Genomic DNA, 18,899 nt, shown 5'->3' with positions numbered 1-18,899 from the left:
AATAGAGTGAACTTCGAAATAGTTATTAATCTCTTCTTTAAAGAATCTGGATCCCACAGTCTCCTATGCTCCCTGATTTCTTCACTGACTTGACTCCCTATTAGGCAGGGTTAAGGGAGGATGCTGTCGCTCCTATTGAATATCTTCATTGGAGTAGCTGGGTATGATGAAGACAGGTTGTTCAGAAACACAAAGACAGATTTTGGATATTCGTATTCAGGTTAATTATGTGATGGTGAAAAGTAAGTTGCTTTCAATACGGAGGAAAAGGAAAAGGCAGGGGCTCCAGTCAAAAGCATCTCAGCTCTGCAGAATCGACCCGCCATTTTCCGTTTGCATAGTGTGTGCATGCCCCGGAGGGGCTTCTGTGAAACAGAAACACGTTTCCCACCGCTAATGGGATAAATAATGGTCATTTATTATTAACATTTTAAGTGTTCTTTTGAGGAGTTTTAGGAGATTTTCTGCAGAGCTGTAAGTGCCTCTTCCCCAACGCTTCGGTTATTGCTTATTCACCTGCCGAGAGCTGATTTATCACTCTCACTGATATGGAAAGGTATATAAATTATTATAACTTCAGTTTTATGTACGGGGTGAGCCGAGGCAGCGCGAAACAGTTCCCTTTCGTGTGTGTTGTGACTCGCCCTTCTGTCAGCCTAGACTCAGGAGGGCGCCTATAAGAACTCTGCTCAGTGGGAGCCCCCTTTCGCGTTCCCGCCGCAGGGTCCACTGTCCCGCCCTTCTTCCTCCATAGGTTTCCGGCGTCCCACTCTGCGCCCCGGCGTTGTTGCCTAGGAGACCAGGCCCTGCCCTAACAACAGTGGCTAAGGGGCGGAGACTTCGCGTCGGCTCCCGAGAGCGAATACTCCAGGGCCGACTGCTTCGGGCGCATGCGGCAACCTCCCCTTCGCTGTCGCGAGGTTTCGTCTTCCCGGAAGCCCTGGAGGACAGTCTTCGTGAACGGCGTCGGCATGTGTGGGGGATGTGTGGAGAAGGAGTATCCCAACCGGGTGAGCGAGTGGGCGCCGAGAACTTCTCGCTCCCTTGGCTCGGGGCCAGCCCCTGGGGCTTCTTGTAGCCCTCGGCTGGCCTTCCCTGAGAGGCTGGCCGCGGGCCGACCCAGCCGCTCTGCCCATTCCAGTGACCCCGTAGCTGTAGTTAGGCGCTTGACGGCGGGGGCGGCCTGTGGCCGTAGGTCCCGCCGGTCCCCGCCCTGGCGGCTGACGTCAGCCGTCACCCCGCTTCTCTTGAGCTCCGGGGGGACAACAAGGGAGACCCCCCCCACCAATCCAGTCCGACGACAAAGGGACACCCCCCCCCCCCGGTCTCATTCTCAAGCTTGATTTGGTGAAATTCACTTTTCTTACTGAACTCTAGCGCTGGCAGGGACATCTGAGGCCATATGTTATAACCCAGTTTTGCAGATGAAACTAATGCCCAGAGGGGAAATCACTTGCCCAAGGTCACATTCTCTTAACAGGAGAGCCAAGGCCAGAATTCAGGTTTCGTGGCAGTTACTTTTTGAAAAATCTCGGCTCCTCTCAAGCTCGGGAGGTTGCCGAAGCTTGTTTACTCTCATGCATTGAAGGTATGCTTACTGAACATTTATGTGTGTAGCTAGATTACTTTGCTAGGCCAGAAAGGGATACCAAAGAGGAAATAGGCAGCTTTCGTTGCCTCCTGCGGAGTATGTGATTAACAAAAGATGAGTAGTACAGTTCATAAATTCTGTTCGAATTCTGAGAAAGGGGAGAGAAATAGCGCTGTTCTCCCAAAAGGAAGGTGAACTTCCTTTGGGACTTGAAGGCTCGCTGTGACTAGGGTAGAAAAGAAGGAAAGGAGGAGCCAGAGGCTTGGGGAATATAACAAGAACAAGAATTCTTGTAATTGGAAGGTAGAAAATCTCTAGTTGTTTCTGTCTCTTAATATCCTGAGTAGTAAGTAGTCTTTGGGGAAGGATATATAACAAGAACACTCATGGTACAACCTCCTTGGAAAAAGGATTAGCAGTATCAAATGAAGATACGCATACTGAATGACCCAGCATTTCCCATTCTAGAGAAGTAAATGCGTTACATATGTTCCTGGAGACTTGTATAAGAATGCTCATAACAGCAATTTTTGTAGTTGTACACTGGAAAAGTGTGATACTGTCACAGAATGGAACACCATGAATAAATAATGAAAGTGAATTAATTAGAGCAGTGGTTCTCAACTAGGTGAGATTTTGCCTCCCAAGGGACACTTGGCACTATCTGTAGACGTTTTTAGTTGTCACCCTGGGGGTACTACTGACATCTAGTAGGTAGAGGCATTACACTGTGTATTTATGTTTCATATACTTTATTATGTTCTATTTCATACTTTTTTAAAAGTGTAAAAAATTTTTATGAATCCAGTAATGAACACTGCACTTTCCAGAAACCACACGTGGGAGGTGTTTGTAGTGAAGAGTATTAAAGGGATTAGGTTGGATTCTTAAGAATTGAGCTAATCAAAAGACTTAAAAATTGTATCAAGTTTAGATTCTACACTTCAGGCATTGGGCATCCATCAAGAAAATCAAATAGGGAAATAATTCTGAAATCTGTTATTTAGGAGAATGAATCTTATGACTGTATATTTAGGTTATGGTAGGGGGGAAATGTAAAAGGGAGAGCCCTACAGAATATTTGGGGAGCCATGGCAACAGTAGTGTAGGCATGAGATAATGAATACCTTATCTCAAGGAAAGAATTACTAGAACTCAGCCAATTTAATGGAGGGAGGAGCTATAGGTGACCTTAGGGTTTTCAATCTACGTAATTGGGAAATTGGAAGTATCATTACAGAAATTGGAGGCATATGGGAGAGAGAACGAAAATTGGGGTGCACATGGTCAGATTGTTTTTATCATGTTTCATCCAAGATTGAGAATGTAACATCTAGGGAGTCAAGTGAAAATACAAGATTGCAGTTTAGGTGTGAAATTCAGACAGATGAGTTAGAAAAGGATTGAGGTGATTGGGAAACCAGAAAAGTGCCTTCCATTGGCACTTCTTTCTGACTTTATTCTGTTCTAAAATAATTAAAGGGCTGTCATTCTGGAATTTCAGAAGGCAGATTTAGAAATCATTGGTGGGTGGATGTTATTGGGTTGTAGGCTTTGAATCAGAACAAAGAACTTTCTAACAGATTTTCAAAAGTGGAATGGGCAACCCTTGGAGAAATTGAACTCTCTTCCCGTTGTTCAGTAGAGACTGACCGTTTGAAATCTGAAAGGTCCTTCCAACTCTGGGAGTTTTCGAAGTCGTGATATTTCTGAGGGCAGTAAGAACAGAAGCCACTTGGAGCTTAGCAAAGGAAAGGACAGTAAGATGATGGTAGCAGGTATAGTGTATTCATCCAAAAAATTGTCAGAGAAAAATAATGAATTAGCATATCAACAAGTTCTAAGTGTGGAATGAGTAGGTAATAAATAATTACCTTTGGTTTCATAAAATTTTCTGGAGATTTGTGGTAGATATTTTTCACAGATGAGGAATACTAGTCTTAGAAGACAAACACAAATAGTGAAAGAAAAAGTTTGATAAATTGGACTTAACAAGAATCAAAACTATCTGCTCTTCAAAAGACATTATTTAAGAAATGGCACACCGATAATAGGGAGATATATTTGTAATACAAATCTGACAGAGGATTTATATCTAAGATAGATCAAGAACTCTTCCAACTCAATGACTCTTACAACTCTTACAATTGCTGTTTGGCAATGAAAAGCAATGAGCTACCAATACAACAAGATGATTAATATGGACAGAACAAAAGAAACTGGATGCAGAAGAGTATACTGCATGGTTCCATTTATATAAAATTTTATAGGAATCGGATCAAGGGGTGCCTAAGGTGAGATAGGGGTTGGAGATAGACTGCAAAGCCTGAAGGATGTCCTAGGAAGACAGAAATTTTTATATCTTGGTTGGGATAGTGGTTACATTGATACATATATCTTAAAAAAGTCATTCACCTATACCCTTACATTGTATTTTACTATATAGAAACTGCACTTCAGTGATGTTTATTTTTAAGAAAATCAAAGCCAAGCACCTGTTCTCAATAGCTGGAAATTTATACTTTAACCCCAAGGCCCTTTTTCCCCTTTAGTAGTTAAGTTGATGTGCTTGTGATTTAGTATCTCCCAACTATATAGTTAGTTTGATTTCTTCGCTTCCACCCACCCCGCCCCTACAGAGTTAATCTCTTCCTTAATATATAGCATCAAGGAGCCACTCAAAAGGGAGAGGTTAACTGTGGTGCTGGGAATCCAGGAAGACTTCACTGTGGCATCACTTAAAGCTGGTCTTCCTGATAGTTCATAAGCTCCTCGGAGGAGGAAAGAGGTGACTCATCCTCTGATCCTTCACAGTGCTTTTGCACAGTATCAGGCACATAGCTGCATTGGAGAAATGTTGATTTGATTGGTTTTTAGTCACATCAACTGTTAAAAATACACTATGTATTGGTCAGAAATGAGGTTGAATTAGATTATTTATAAAATGATTTTCTGAACAATTATTAGTAAGCCTTTGCAAAGACCTCCCTTGAGCTAGGAGCATAAGTTGTTTACAGTTTCTTAGTGATGAAGCAAATCCCTTTCTCTTTTGAATGCCATGGTGTCAGTCTGATGAATTGCAGAGCTTATCTTCTCTGCCTGAATCACACATACCCTTGAGGATTGGCATCTGTAGAGATGAGAGTTTATTCTTGTTTGCTTATTTTGTGTTATTTTTTAAGGCATCAGAAAATGCTATTTCAACAGTCAACTGAGCATCACATTGTAAAAGATCATTTTTATCATTAGTTCAGTATTTCCATTTTGATTGAATTTTAATTCTAGTTTTATGCTATGCCTCATTTAATATTATTGGCTATTAGATTTTTCTAATTTTTCCTTTTCACATTTTACATTATTAAAGCTTCATTAAGTTTCTCAATATCCATTTGCATTTAGTCCTCTCAAACACAGTTGCAATCCTCAGAGACTTACAGCTTAACACTGCTTCAGTTTTATTTGCCATAAATAGCCTTCTAGAGGAAAGCTAGTAATTTCAAAAATTACTTGGTACAGACTTCAAGCAAGTAAATTCTGGCCATGTTTTTTTGCCTTTAGAAATTTTTAGTCTATTAATTATTTTCACTAAGGGTTTTGAAATAGAAGAAAATTAAATTCCTATTTTTAATATTTTAGGGTAACATCTGCCTGGAGAATGGATCTTTCTTGCTGAACTTTACAGGCTGTGCAGTGTGCAGTAAGCGGGATTTTATGCTGATCACAAACAAATCTTTGACAGAGGAAGATGGAGAAGAAATAGTTACCTATGATCGTAAGTAGACTTTTTATTTTCGTGCAAGTCTGGGAGCAGATACCAGCTTTTGAAAGCTAATAGGTTGTACCTACTGATACGTTGTGTTTTATAAGGCCATTTCCATATTGTATTGCAACAGAGTTGCTAGTTTGGTTTTTAAGAGGAAAATAAAGATGATGCTGACATCATCAGACTGCATAAGTGACTTCTGTAGATAACTGAAGCTAATGATTCAGGGACCATTTTTTGTTTATTTTAAAAGTCTTTATGCCTTCTGAAACAAGAGAGACTTTTTTTTTTAACCTTAGGATCGTTCATGTTAGTTTTCTTTTTTGACCGTAGTCTAGTACAGTGTTGTTCTCCAACAGCTCCTGAAGTGTTTAGGGTTGTTCGCTGCCATACTACATGACCCTGGGCTGTTATGGTGTTTTAGTTTTGTTTCTGCTCTCGTAACCTTCTTTGTCTCCTGTCTCATCATCCGCCTGTTGTGTCTTTTGCTGTGCTACCTTCATCTGCTGCTCCTCATCCTCAGTACTGGGGAACCAAATAAACTAGGTATAATAAAAATGAATTTGTTCTGAGGTTGGCACTCTAAGAATTTCTATGAGTAAATTAAGTATATGTACATTTTAGTCCCCAGGTACGGTGACCAGAAATTAAACTGTTCACATCCCCTTTTTGCTTGTCTCCTGGTTTGAGTATGTTGGTATGTTCTGAAATATGAGGAATAAATGTGCAAATAATGATATTTTAAAAAGGAATATGAAAGATACTAAGCCTTTAGAATTGAGTCAGACTATTGAAAATGTTCTAAAGTAGAATAATCCTTTTTCTTTATTTTAGGCATAACCCTTTAAACTCTAGTTTAAAGAGGTAGTAGGACATAGCGGTTAAGAGCAAGAGCTCTGGAGCCAGAATGCATGGGTTTGAATTCTGTTTCCAACACTTCCTACCTCAGTAGTCGTGCTAATTACTTAACGGTGTGTGGCTTTGTTTCTTTATCTTAAAAAGGTGGTAACAATAGTATCTACCTCTTTGGGTTTTCAGAAGATTAAGTAAACAGATAAAAAGTATTTAAAAGGTATCTGGCACACAGTAAGCACTCAATAAATCATAGTTATTATATGTTTTTACTATAGTCTTTTGTTACTATTAAATTCACTTTAATGTCTAGCATTGCTTTTTTATTTATAATTGTTTTTAGTAGCACAGTTTCTATAAGTCCTGAGAATGGGAATTAATATATGTCTGTTAAATCTCTGAGTTGAGGCCCTTCATTATGTAGTGTTGCTATGTGATGGATTTTGGATTTCTTATCCAGGTAGATATTATAATGGGTTTCCCACTGCTGCGTTAAATAAATCAGTTAAGATTCTTTTAAAGCAATACCATGCTAAAATAGAAATTTTACTGTCTTAAGACACCTTCCAAGACTTAATAACTTAAGTCTCTCTGTGTTTCGGCAGATCTGTGTAAGAATTGTCATCACGTAATAGCCAGGCATGAGTACACATTCAGTATCATGGATGAATTTCAGGTAAATGTATAAATGTGGTATGTTATTGTGGGGGAGGGGGAATAATAAAAATACTTTTGTAAATCTACATATAGTTTTAATAAATGAAGTACTAGTAAATATTAAAGGAGACCATCCTTCTCTTCTACTTGTGTACGTTAAGAGAGACACTTTAGACCTGAGTGTATCTGTTCAAACCTGTCTCCATAAGAGTCACAAGTCAAGATGCATGCCTTACAAATGATATCTCAGGCCTGTCCTGTTTGTTTATGAAGAACAGCACATTGTGAGCTCTTATGAGGTTTTTTTCCCTGCCCAGTTATGTAATTGCACAGTTTTTGGTTTTATAAGTGTTGGCCTGCCCACTGCCCCCATACTTGCTGAGCATGGAAATTCTGATAAGGAGGTTATCTTTGTCTTCCCCCGCAGATATATAGACTCGAGCAACTCTGTAGTCTCAGTTGTGGTAAGACGTTTTAATATAATTCATTAAGTGAAATGACAGGATGGATGTATCAAGGTTGGAGGAAAGAAGCTGGACCACCATAAGGGTAGAGAATAAGTATTGTAAGGATGAGGCCTTGTACAATCGTGAGAGCACATGAAGAATTGTACAGAAGGCTACTGTATGCCTGAGTTGTTGAAGATTCACAGATCTGGTGGTCGGGAAGAAAAGCTGGACAGTGGGGCAGAGCCAAGGGTAAACTGGAAACCATAAGGACACACTGGAACCTGTGTCTGTCCCTTACTGCCCCCATTTTCAAGCTTTCAGATTGAGTTACTTACTTAGAGTGAACTGTGTATTCATCTATAGGATATAAATATCATGTTAGAGCTTTTAACAGATGGGAATTTTTTTAAGTCCTTCAAATTTGGGTAGGATTTTAATGAGAAAAAAATTATAATCTTCCATAACAGAATCTTACAGTGTAACCACTCTCATTCATTCATATTTTAGTGTAGAAGAAAGCACTTATTCACCTGTCAAAATCTGGTCTGATACGTTGTGGTTAATCTGTACAACATCTTGACCACATCTTCTTAGCATCCAAAAATTATGCCTCGGAAAATGTTTATATGTTATGTGTAACTTAGGGCAAAAATCAAGATCTCAGTGAATGAGTAGTGGCTAAATAGGGGAGGGAGCATATCATGGACTTAAAGGAGCAGCTCTGTCCTTCCATGAGAGGAAAGGGGGGCTTAGAGCCATTTTGCAGAAGCTCCTGAAGCCACCGTGAGTTTTTCAGAGCCCTAAATGGGTATTAAGGTTGCCGTAATGAAGCCATCGTCTCTTACTGCTGGGTGAGCCAAGTCTAGCTGGTTTTCCTTTATGACTGAATACAGCCATTTTCAAAGCTGCCCCAGAAATGACTCTGGGGTAGGAAGAAGAAGATAAAGGAAGATGGCTTGTATTCACGATGCCTAGTTAGTGAAATTCTCTTGGAAAAAAACCCAACTCTTAAACCGGGCTCTACACTTCATCTTCTCTCTCAACATCTGCTTCCCTCCACCTGTATTCTATATCCCTCCATCAGATTCATTTCCTGGAAGTGATGCTTTAGACCACTGCTTTGGCCTTTCCATAGCTCATTTTAGCTACAGTGTAATATCTGACCTCATTTCGGGGTTATCACGGGGCTGGCCACCTTCCCTTTCTCTTCTTTCCCACTAGTCTCTTTGGCTCACCACAGATAGCATTGTCCAACCTCAGACTTCTCTCCGTCCCAGTAGAGAGGAAGACTTTTATTCCTTCCTCTCTAAGGCTACCCTTTCTGCCTTTCCTCACCAATCTCCTCTCTACCCAGCATCTTCTTTGTGTCCCTGGGATTTAAAATATTTCTTACAGTAAATATACTCGAGTCTTCTTTTGTTAAAAAATAAGTTAAAAATCCTTTCATTTCACTCAGCTACCTCTGTGATTCATCTTCTAATCATCTCTGTCCTTCCTTTTGCTTCTTTACTTGAATAAGTCTTTACCCTGTTCTCCTTATTTCCCTGTGCTGCTCTTAACCACCTGCAAACTGCTTTTCATTTTCACTTTACTGAAACTATTCTCTCAGAGGTCTCCTATCATGTAACCGAATGCCATGATCTTGCCTCAGTTTTTAGCTCTTTTAACATCTCTCGTGGGTCTGGTTGTGTCAACCATTGTGGATTTTGAAGGATTTCTTCCCTTGAGGTCCATAGTGCCAGACTTTCTTCTTTCTTTTTAAGTCATTTTGAGTCCTCTTTTGCCTTCTCCCTGGTTTCCTTTACTATTGTTCCCTAACTGATTTCCCCTGAGCTTTGGTCTCTGGTCCGGAACCTTCTCTTTACTTTCTCAGATAGTGAGCACACACACACTCAGGCTCACTTGAAACCTATCAGCTGTCTCCCAAGTGTCCTTCTTTAACACTAACACTCTGCCTGCCCTCCTTTCTTCCTTTGTTTCTCTTGCCTTTTTTGGCCTTGCTGCCACACCTCATGGCAAGGACCATACCCACTCAAACCTAAATTACTGCAGCAGCCCCCAGACTCTAGTTCTATACACTGCCGTCAAATGAATCTTGCTCAGATATGTCATACTGCTACTCTCGCTACTCCAAATGGGATACGCTTGCTCTCTCCCTATCCCTGTCCTTATTCGTGCTTTTTCCCTGACTTGACTAGTCCCTTTCTCTACCTTCAAGTCAACTAAATCTTACCTCTTTGAAGCAGAACTTAAATTCTGTCTCCTCCTTGCTCTTTTTTTCTTTTTTTTTAAGATTTTATTTCTTTGACAGACAGCGAGAGAGGAAACACAAGCAGGGGGCGTGGGAGAGGGAGAAGCAGGCTTCCCGCGGAGCAGGGAGCCCGATGCGGGGCTCGATCCCAGCACCCTGGGATCATGACCTGAGCCAAAGGATCAGACCCTTAAGGACTGAGCCACCCAGGCACCCCTCCTCCTTGCTCTTGATAGTCCAGCCCATACTGCTTTCCCCCTTTCCTTGTACCTACAGCGGCCCCTGACTCATGTGAATAGCCCCTTGGGAACTTCCTTCTCAACCTGATGGGCACAAGAACTCTTTGTTCTCAGCTTGGACAACCTACTTCCTCGTCCCCACCCTACCCCAGCACCTGTTTCACTTTAGCAGTAGTTCAGGTTCAAGGTGGAATTCCCCACATTGGTAATGTTTTGTTTTAAACGTCTTATGGGCAGAAGTAGGCAGAATAGTGTTTTAACCTCTACCACCCAGCTTCAGTTTGCTTTATTTGGTATCTCACCATTCCCATGTCTCCCTACAGGATTATTTTGAGTCAAATCCCAAATATATCACTCACTACTTCTGTAAATATTTCAGTACATATCTCTAAAAGATAAGAATTCTGTTTTTAAGATAACCACAATATCGGGGTGCCTGGGTGGCTCAGTCGTTAAGCGTCTGCCTTCGGCTCAGGTCATGATCCCAGGGTCCTGGGATCGAGCCCCTCATCGGGCTCCCTGCTCTGCGGGAAGCCTGCTTCTCCCTCTCCCACTCCCCCTGCTTGTGTTCCCTCTCTCGCTGTGTCTCTCTCTGTCAAATAAATAAAATCTTTAAAAAAATAAAAACTAAAAAAAAAATAACCACAATATTATTGTTAAAGTGAGATTTTCTGATGGCATAAGTCGGCGGGGGGGAGATAGAAGTACAGAGTTTAAACAGAAAATACATTATAAATGATTATAGATATCCTTTATTTTTTGTATCACCCTAAAAGCCACTGAAAGGACTATGTATTTGCCTCAGGAAACCAAAGGGGAACTGTGAGACTGCCTTCATTTCCTCTGTGGACTAGGGAAGGAGAGGACTTGGGGTCAGAATTAATAGGTAGTAATAGAAGAAAAAGGCTGTGGGCCCTTCAGAACAAAGCAGAGGATCTGGTCTTCCCAAAGGTGATTCCACACACTCCACCCTTCCTTCCAAATCTCTATCCCTGTGCTTTGCCCATGGAGCCTTTGAGGTTTTACATGAATGACTAGGGGGGGGGATCTTTTTTTTTATTATTTTTTTTAAAGATTTTATTTATTTATTTGACAGAGAGAGACACAGCGAGAGAGGGAACACAAGCAGGGGGAGTGGGAGAGGGAGAAGCAGGCTTCCCGCGGAGCAGGGAGCCTGATGCGGGGCTTGATCCCAGGACCCTGGGATCATGACCTGAACCGAAGGCAGACACCCAACGACTGAGCCACCCAGGCGCCCTGGGGGGGAATTCTTACTGTCCCAACTTGGCCAGTTTTGATAAAAGGTGTCCTGATCTTGGCGGCACAGGAGGATGTGTTCCTGACATTCCAAGTTAGAATTCTAGACTTGTTTTCCCACAGAAGCACTGCGATGTATGGTTAGATTCTATAGTACTTGTACAGTATGAGTTTGAAAGACTCCCTGGAATTTCCTGGGGAAACCTAACTGCTGTGTACAACATTGCTTCTATGGGAGACTGCTTTTGAATTACACATAATTGACCTACAGTGAAATTTGGATTCCAGACCAACTATAAAGATTTCAAGTGTAATAAGTCTTACTTATTTAATAACCTTTTCAGATTATACCATGTGTTAGGTTTTTTCTTACTCTCAAGTTAGATTGTAAATTTTGCAAGGTCAGACCTTGTCCTTGCCTTCTCTCATGTCTGCCAGTGCACCTAGCGCATTGCAAAGCATTTAGGCACTGAATAAAAACTTGTCGATGGATAGATTGGGTGAAAACTCAGATGTTTGTCTAGCTTCACACGTTTTCCCGTTTTGACTTCATTATTGTTTTCTTCTTCATTGCCAGTGAGAGGTTCACATCCTACTAGTAATGTCTGGCAGGTGAAAGCAGAAGTATTTGAGAGCAGTAAAAGACCTTGTAGAGGTCTTTTAGAGGGTGGATTTTTATTTCATTGTTTTAGAAAGATTTCTTTATTTTGGGGGGGAGGGGCAGAGGGAGAGAATTTTCAAGCAGATTCCCTGCTGAGTGCAGACCCTGTTGTGGGCCTCGATCTCATGACCCTGAGACCATGACCTGAGCCGAAACCAAGAGTTGGACACTCAACTGATTGAGTCACCCAGGCGCCCCTATTTCATTTTTTAATTTATGAAACCTGTATTTGTTCTCTGAGCTTTAGCCCCTATTTATCTCTATTGTGTGTGTAGTGTTCACTTCAGCAGCACATATACTAAAATATCTCTATTGTGTGTGTAGAGGAGACCTTGAAATTAAGTGTGGTCTTAAAGAAACAATCTCTCTCTTGCCACAACTAAGCTCCCCCACTGAACTCACTTGTAGGAAACAGAAATGCACTTGTCTGGGTTCTGAGTCTTTGAACCATAGTCATTGTTTATCTCTGTGACCCTCTGTCTAGTGACTATCCAGACTCATGAAACACAAACTGCCTTGACTCACCAACTCCCAGACAGCTAACAATCTCAGTTTGAAGTGTGAAATACTAATAGATTTAGCATTAAGTTTGTTTTCCTAAAGAAGATAAGAAAATTTTAAAGCAAATCTTGAAATATGTGTGTATAGTTTATGACCCATATTAAATATTCTAGAAAGGGTAACTATAAAAACAGAACTTTGCCATAGGAGTTTTCCCTAAAACAAAATCTCTTCCATCACCAGCCTGGACATTTTTAAAAATCTTAATTCCAGTATCATTAACATGCAGTGTTAGAGTAGTTTCAGGTGTACAAGATAGTGACTCAACCCTTCCATACAACACCCGGTGCTCATCAGAACAAGTGCACTCATTAATCCCCTATTCCAATTTTCCCCATCCCCCTTTCCCCCACCCACCTCCCCTCTGGTAGCCATCAGTTTCTTCTCTGTAGTTAAGGGTCTCTTTTCTTGGTTTGTGTCTCTCCCTCTTTTCCTTTGCTCATTTGTTTCTTAAATTCCACATATGAGTGAAATCATATGGTATTTGTCTTTCTTTGACTGACTGACTTCACTTAGCATGATATACTCTAGGTCTATCTGTGTCATTGCAGATGACGAGATTTCATTCTTTTTTTTTTTTTTATCAGCCTGGACATTTGTTAATCCCAAGAAACATAAATTCCCGAAATAGATCAAATCCAGACAGCTAGCTATCTAAATATGAGGCATGACATACAAGTAGATTTGACTTAATTGTTTATTTTCCTGGAGTAGATAAAAATAGTTGTTTTAGTTTGGGATCTTTCTTTCATTTTAAAAAATCATTTCTGTTGCTTAGTAGTCTTAAATAATCTAGAAAGGAGCAACTCTAAGAATAGGAATTTGTCCTTAGGGACCCACACTCATTGCTTCACTACTTTATTTTATTTTAAAAAATTATTTATTTAGGGCGCCTGGGTGGCTCAGTTGGTTGGGCGACTGCCTTCGGCTCAGGTCATGATCCTGGAGTCCCAGGATCGAGTCCCACATCGGGCTTCCTGCTCAGCAGGGAGTCTGCTTCTCCCTCTGACCCTCTTCCCTCTCGTGCTTTCTATCTCTCATTCTTTGTCTCTCTCAAATAAATAAAATCTTTAAAAAAAAATTTATTTATTTATTTGACAGAGAGAGAGCACAAGCACGGGGAGAGGCAGAGGGAGAGGGAGAAGCAGGTTCCCCACTGAGCAAGAAGCCCGACACGGGGCTCAATCCCAGGACCGTGGGATCATGACCTGAGCTTCTGAAAGCAGACGCTTAACCAACTGAGCCACCCAGGCGCCCCATATTTTATTATTTTTTAAAGATTTTATTTGTTTGAGAGAGAGAGAGAGCTAGCACAAGCAGGGGGAGTGGGAGAGGGAGAAGCAGGCTCCCTATTGAGCGGGGACCCCGATACGGGGCTCGATCTCAGGACCCTGGGATCATGACCTGAGCTGAAGGTAGATGCTTAATTGACTGAGCCACCCAGGTGCCCTGCTTCACTACTTTAAATAGCAGCACTAGGGGCACCTGGGTGGCTGTCAGTTGAGCATCTGGCTCTTGGTTTCGGCTCAGATCATGACCTCAGGGTGGTGAGATCGAGCACACCCCACCCCACCGCATGGGGCTCCATGCTGAGTGTGGAGCCTGCTTAAGGTTTTCCCTCTCCTGGGGCGCCTGGGTGGCTCAGTTGGTTAAGCGACTGCCTTTGGCTCAGGTCATGATCCTGGAGTCCTGGGGTCGAGTCCCGCATTGGGCTTCGTGCTCGGCAGGGAGTCTGCTTCTTCCTCTAACCCTACTCCCTCTTGTGCTCTTGCTCTCTCTCTCAAATAAATAAAATAAAATCTTAAAAAAAAAATTTTCCCTCTCCCTTTGCCCCTCCCCCCACCCCCATTAATGTGCACATGCACACCCTCTCTCAAATAATTAATAGCACTAATCAAGCCCAGTATGTGTTTGGATTTTTTTTTTTTTTTAAGAGAAGGAAGGTGGGAAGGGGCAGAGGGAGAGGGAGAGAGAGAATCCTAAGCAGGCTCCACGCCAAGCACTGAACCTGATGTGTGGCTCTATCTCACGACCCCAAGATCATGACCTGAGCCGAAATCAAGAGTTGGACCCTTAACTGACCGAGCCACCCAGGTTCCCCTAGCCCAATATGTGTTTTAAGTCCAAGAAATAGCCATGCATTTCCAAGATGACATTCTTGTGTACCTAGTAAATAGAGTATCAGCGTGTATTCAGTTTACATGAACAAAAGACTCCAGGATACACAGAATAAACCTAAGACATCCCTGATAGGTGTTGAAGAAATGGATCTAATGTGCAGAAGGAATATCCGTTCCATTTTATAGAGAATAGCTTTACCAGAGTAAGTTATGAAGTGTCTTTCTCCTGTTCCTCAGTGTAATTATGCACTTTATCTTATTCTAGGAGTACACCATGCTGTGTCTGTTATGTGGCAAAGCTGAAGATACTATCAGTATTCTCCCTGATGACCCTCAACAAATGACTCTGTTATTCTAGGATCTTTCTGCAGTTCTGTAGTAACTATGTTGTATTGGTTTACAATACAGCAAGCCTCATGGTTTGTCTTACTTTGTTTATAATGGAAACTATTTTGCATATTTTTTTCTGCTTAGACTTAACTATCCTTTGAAAGAAAAAGTAATTTAGGGGATTATATTCTTCTGCTGAGCTCTTCTGCTAAAGTTCCCAGTTCACATCAAAATGAAGACTCTCTATTAGAAGTTATGTGGCTAGAAAATAAAACTAGAATGGGAGCATACCTAATGCCCAGGTCTTAGTCCCAATAAAAGGAACCAGGGCTCCTTGGAGAAATGATTGATTCTAGGACTGGGGCAGTAAATATACACGATGAGCTTGGAGCATTTTGTGCCACAAGGAAAGTGCCAAAAAACCCCCCCAAAAAACCAAACCAAAACAAAACAAAAAACCCATAAAACACAATGATTGGAAGTATGTCAAAAGGACAAAAGACCCAACTGAAGGAGCTCCCAGTGACTGAAGTTGGAATAGTTTCAGCAACAAAATAAAGTAGTATTGAATTATAACCTAAACACTAAATATTCATTAGTCATTACTGATAAAAATAAATGATTGAAAAAATAAATACAAAGATTGGAAGAATAGACATGCAGAAGAATTTCAAATAATATATGTAGATACTTCCCACTCCTTAAGGGTGGGTTATGCATAGCAGCTTCCTTCCAAAGAGTAGAGTAGGGTATGCCAAGGGAGAAAAGTGACTTTACAGTGGAAAAATCTGACAAGCACTAGCTCCACCAAATGACCAAGATTAACATCCTCAATGATAACCCTATCAATAATAGCATGTACCCTTGATAAGATGTGATGAAAGGGTACTTTACCTTTGTGGTCTTCCTCCCCCAAACCCATAACCCCAATCTAATCATGAGAGAAACATCAGAGAAATCCCACTTGAGGGCCAGCTTACAAAATAACTGACAAGTACTCCTCAAAATTGTCAAGGCCATAAAGACAAGTTTGGGAAACTCGCACAGCCAAAAAGAGTGTAAAGAGATGTGACAACTAAATGTAATGAAGTGTCCTGGGACAGAAAAAGGACATTTGGTTAAAACTAGCAAAATCTGAATATGGGCTTTAATTAATATATGTAAATAGAATGATTTCAACTGCTCCAAAGAAATCTTAGACTATCTCACCTTGTATAGTTGAAAGAACACTGGCTTGGGTATCGGAAACCCTGGCATTTAGGTCTCTCTTCCACTTGGTAGCAGTATAACCATTAAGCAAAGCATAACTCTGGTCTTTATTGTCCCATTTCTATTAGATTGGGCTGATAAAAATTCACTGTATTGTTCAAAGATCAAATGAATAATGAATGTAAAATGCTTTAGAAAGCATATAAAGTACTATATGCAATGAGATGGCTTTAGTTAGTTCTTCTAAGACCAAAACTTAAAGGGTCAGACATTAGAAACAAAATTATTTCCTCTTTATATCTAAGAAATTTGGAAATTCTAAACTAAAGCTTTGCTTATAAGGGAAAAAAGTGAGTAAAATGTCCATTGTTGATACCAGGGAAGTTTTGTTATATAACAGGAATAATAATAATGCTGAGGTTTAGGGCTCCTGGGTGGCTCAGTTGTTAAGTGTCTGCCTTTGGCACGGGTCATGATCCCAGGGTTCTGGGATCGAGCCCCGCATTGGGCTACCTGCTCAGTGGGAAGCCTGCTTCTCCCTCTCCCACTCCCCCTGCTTGTGTTCGCTCTCTTGCTGTGTCTCTCTCTGTCAAATAAATAAATTAAAAAAAAAATAATGCTGAGGTTTATTGAGTACTTACTACGTGCCAAGGCCTTTTTAAACACTTACTTTATCCTCATTAACAACTCCAGAAAGTAGGTACTATTGTTATCCCAATTTTAGAGCCAAAGAAACTAAAGCACAAAGAAGTTAAGGAACTTAAGGTCACACAACTAGTACAGTGACTCCGTCTCAACACTGTTGTTCACAACATATGAAGTATAAGGGTCTGGCAAGGTGAGGAAGAAGTTGAGAATGTCAGCGACAACACTCAGGAATCTAGGCATGTCAGACCAAGATTTATTATTCAGAAAAGTTAAGTCATCTGCTCCTTAGGGATCGGTTGTGTTATTCCTGGAAAATGTTTTCCACTTTTCTGCAAATCTATATCTGACCTGCTGAGGAAATCGTTTGGTGAAATGGATCCAGAAAGCAGAGAAAATGCTTCATTACTTTAAATAGCAGCACCAAGCCAATTATAGCCTCTGAATTGTCCCTTCTTGGAGTTTGCTAATGCTTCCAACTTAGTCATTTGGAGCTCAAGAGTATGATTTTATAAGCCCCAACTGATACCTTTGTCTATTATAGACTGTATAATTATCTGTTTTGGACTATATATTACAAAACTTAAAAGATAAGATCCTATCTACATTTGTCATTATTAAACCAACTTTATGCAGTATTTTATGACACTTTATTTTTTAGAATTCTTCTATGGATCTAATCAAATAAAGACCTCTTGAACCCAGTTCTACTGAATCCAAATTTTTCTTTTCAAATAAAGGGGAGCCAGGCAAAAATATCAGTTTACTTTCCTTCCTGGGATACAAGAAAGAAAAGGAATCATCGATAGATGTAATTGGGAAAGGGGGCTTGTCCTGGCTCCTCGTTCTTTGTCTACTTGCTCCATGATGTATAGATCTGGAGTCTGCATACTTAGGCTCTTGGAGTTAAAGCTCAGCATGTTTGTTTTGTTGTTTTAGCTGGCCCAGTCTTTCTCAAATGGTCTTGGCTTCTCCCAGTACTAATTAATTGATATATGATATATTGGGGGCACAACCAGATATGGTTCGTTACTTACAAGGAATTACTAAGAAATGTATGTTCGCTGCTCTTTATCAAGAATTCTTTGTTTCATTTTTTTTTTTTTTTGTGAGCAAGGTTAAGTTACTTCACTGAATTTGAGGTTCTCCCTTTTAGGTTGTGTGTTTCTTGACTATAGTACAGTCTCTATTTTGAGGTACAGTATGGTTGTATAGAAGGAAAACCAACAGACCTAGGTCTGAAATGAGCTTTGCCACCTGCTCATGTTGGGACATTGAGCAGGTAACTTATATGCACCTCGGCTCTTCAGTGGAAAAATAGAAATAATCATGCCTCCTGCACAGTTTTTAAATCAAATGATATAACGTAAGTGAAAATGTTTTTAAGTTGTGCAGTGCTGTGTACAGGCAGCTATCAGTGGTCTTTCTGAAGGAACTATTGTGTTTTATTTAAGAGTACAGACTTTGGGGCGCCTGGCTGGCTCAGTCACTTACGCGTCTGACTCTCTATTTCAGCTCGGATCATCATCTCAGGGTTGTGGGATCAAGCCCCATGTTGGGCTCTGTGCTCAGTGGGGCGTCTGCTGGAGAGTCTCTCCCTCTCCCTCTGCCTTACCCACCCCCCCAAATAAATAAATAAGTCTTAAAAAAAGTACAGGCTTTATAGTCGACTGACCTGGGTTTAACTTTCAACTCTGCTACTTGGAGCCCTTTGTCCTTGGCAGATGTCTTGTTCACTTACCTTTAAACAGAGAGAAAAATTCTTCATAGGGTCAGTATGAGAATTAAGTAACCTAATATATATAAAGTACTTATGCAGTGTGTGAGTGTAGTAAATAATAAATGATAGTTTGGATGACAGTTGTGATGGTGATTATAAGAAATCAGATTTGAAATCACCAATTAGATTTTGGCTCAGTGCTTCTGAAACTAAGGAGGTATAGCTGTGGGAACATAGTCATAGAAATAATAAATTTCAGTCTGTGTACCTTGGTTCCCTAAAATCATTTACCCCAAGCTTTATTATTTTTTTTAAAGATTTTATTTACTTATCTGACAGAGAGACAGCAAGAGAGGGAACACAAGCAGGGCGAGTGTGAGAGGGAGAAGCAGGTTCCCCGCCGAGCAGGGACCTCAATGTGGGGCTCGATACGGGGCTCGATACGGGGTTCGATCCCAGGACCCTGGGATCATGACCTGAGCTGAAGGCAGACGCTTAACCACTGAGCCACTCAGGTGCCCCAACCCCAAGCTTTATTTTTAGTTAGAACCCTCACAGAAGTGATTGTCTCTGTCCCTCCTCTAAATCGAGTGG

General features: G+C 40.9%; 1 protein-coding gene across 1 annotated transcript; it reads left to right on the top strand.

Annotated features, from left to right (window-relative positions):
• The first annotated feature begins 886 nt into the window (after nt 1-886).
• Nucleotides 887-17,211, top strand: CHURC1 (churchill domain containing 1). Its single transcript, XM_028116702.2, has 4 exons — nt 887-1,010; nt 5,228-5,363; nt 6,812-6,882; nt 14,667-17,211. Exons 1-4 carry the CDS (start codon nt 891-893, stop codon nt 14,757-14,759), a joined length of 420 nt encoding a protein of 139 aa, XP_027972503.2. The 5' UTR covers nt 887-890; the 3' UTR covers nt 14,760-17,211.
• The last annotated feature ends 1,688 nt before the right edge of the window (nt 17,212-18,899 follow it).

The sequence above is a fragment of the Eumetopias jubatus genome, unplaced genomic scaffold (genome assembly GCF_037043125.1).
Source record: "Eumetopias jubatus isolate StellerSeaLion01/CBP00866 unplaced genomic scaffold, mEumJub1_p1.0 scaffold_7, whole genome shotgun sequence".
NCBI classification, from domain to species: Eukaryota; Metazoa; Chordata; class Mammalia; order Carnivora; family Otariidae; genus Eumetopias; species Eumetopias jubatus.
The sequence above is the reverse complement of the archived record's forward strand: the minus strand, read 5'-3'. Positions and strand labels throughout refer to the sequence as shown.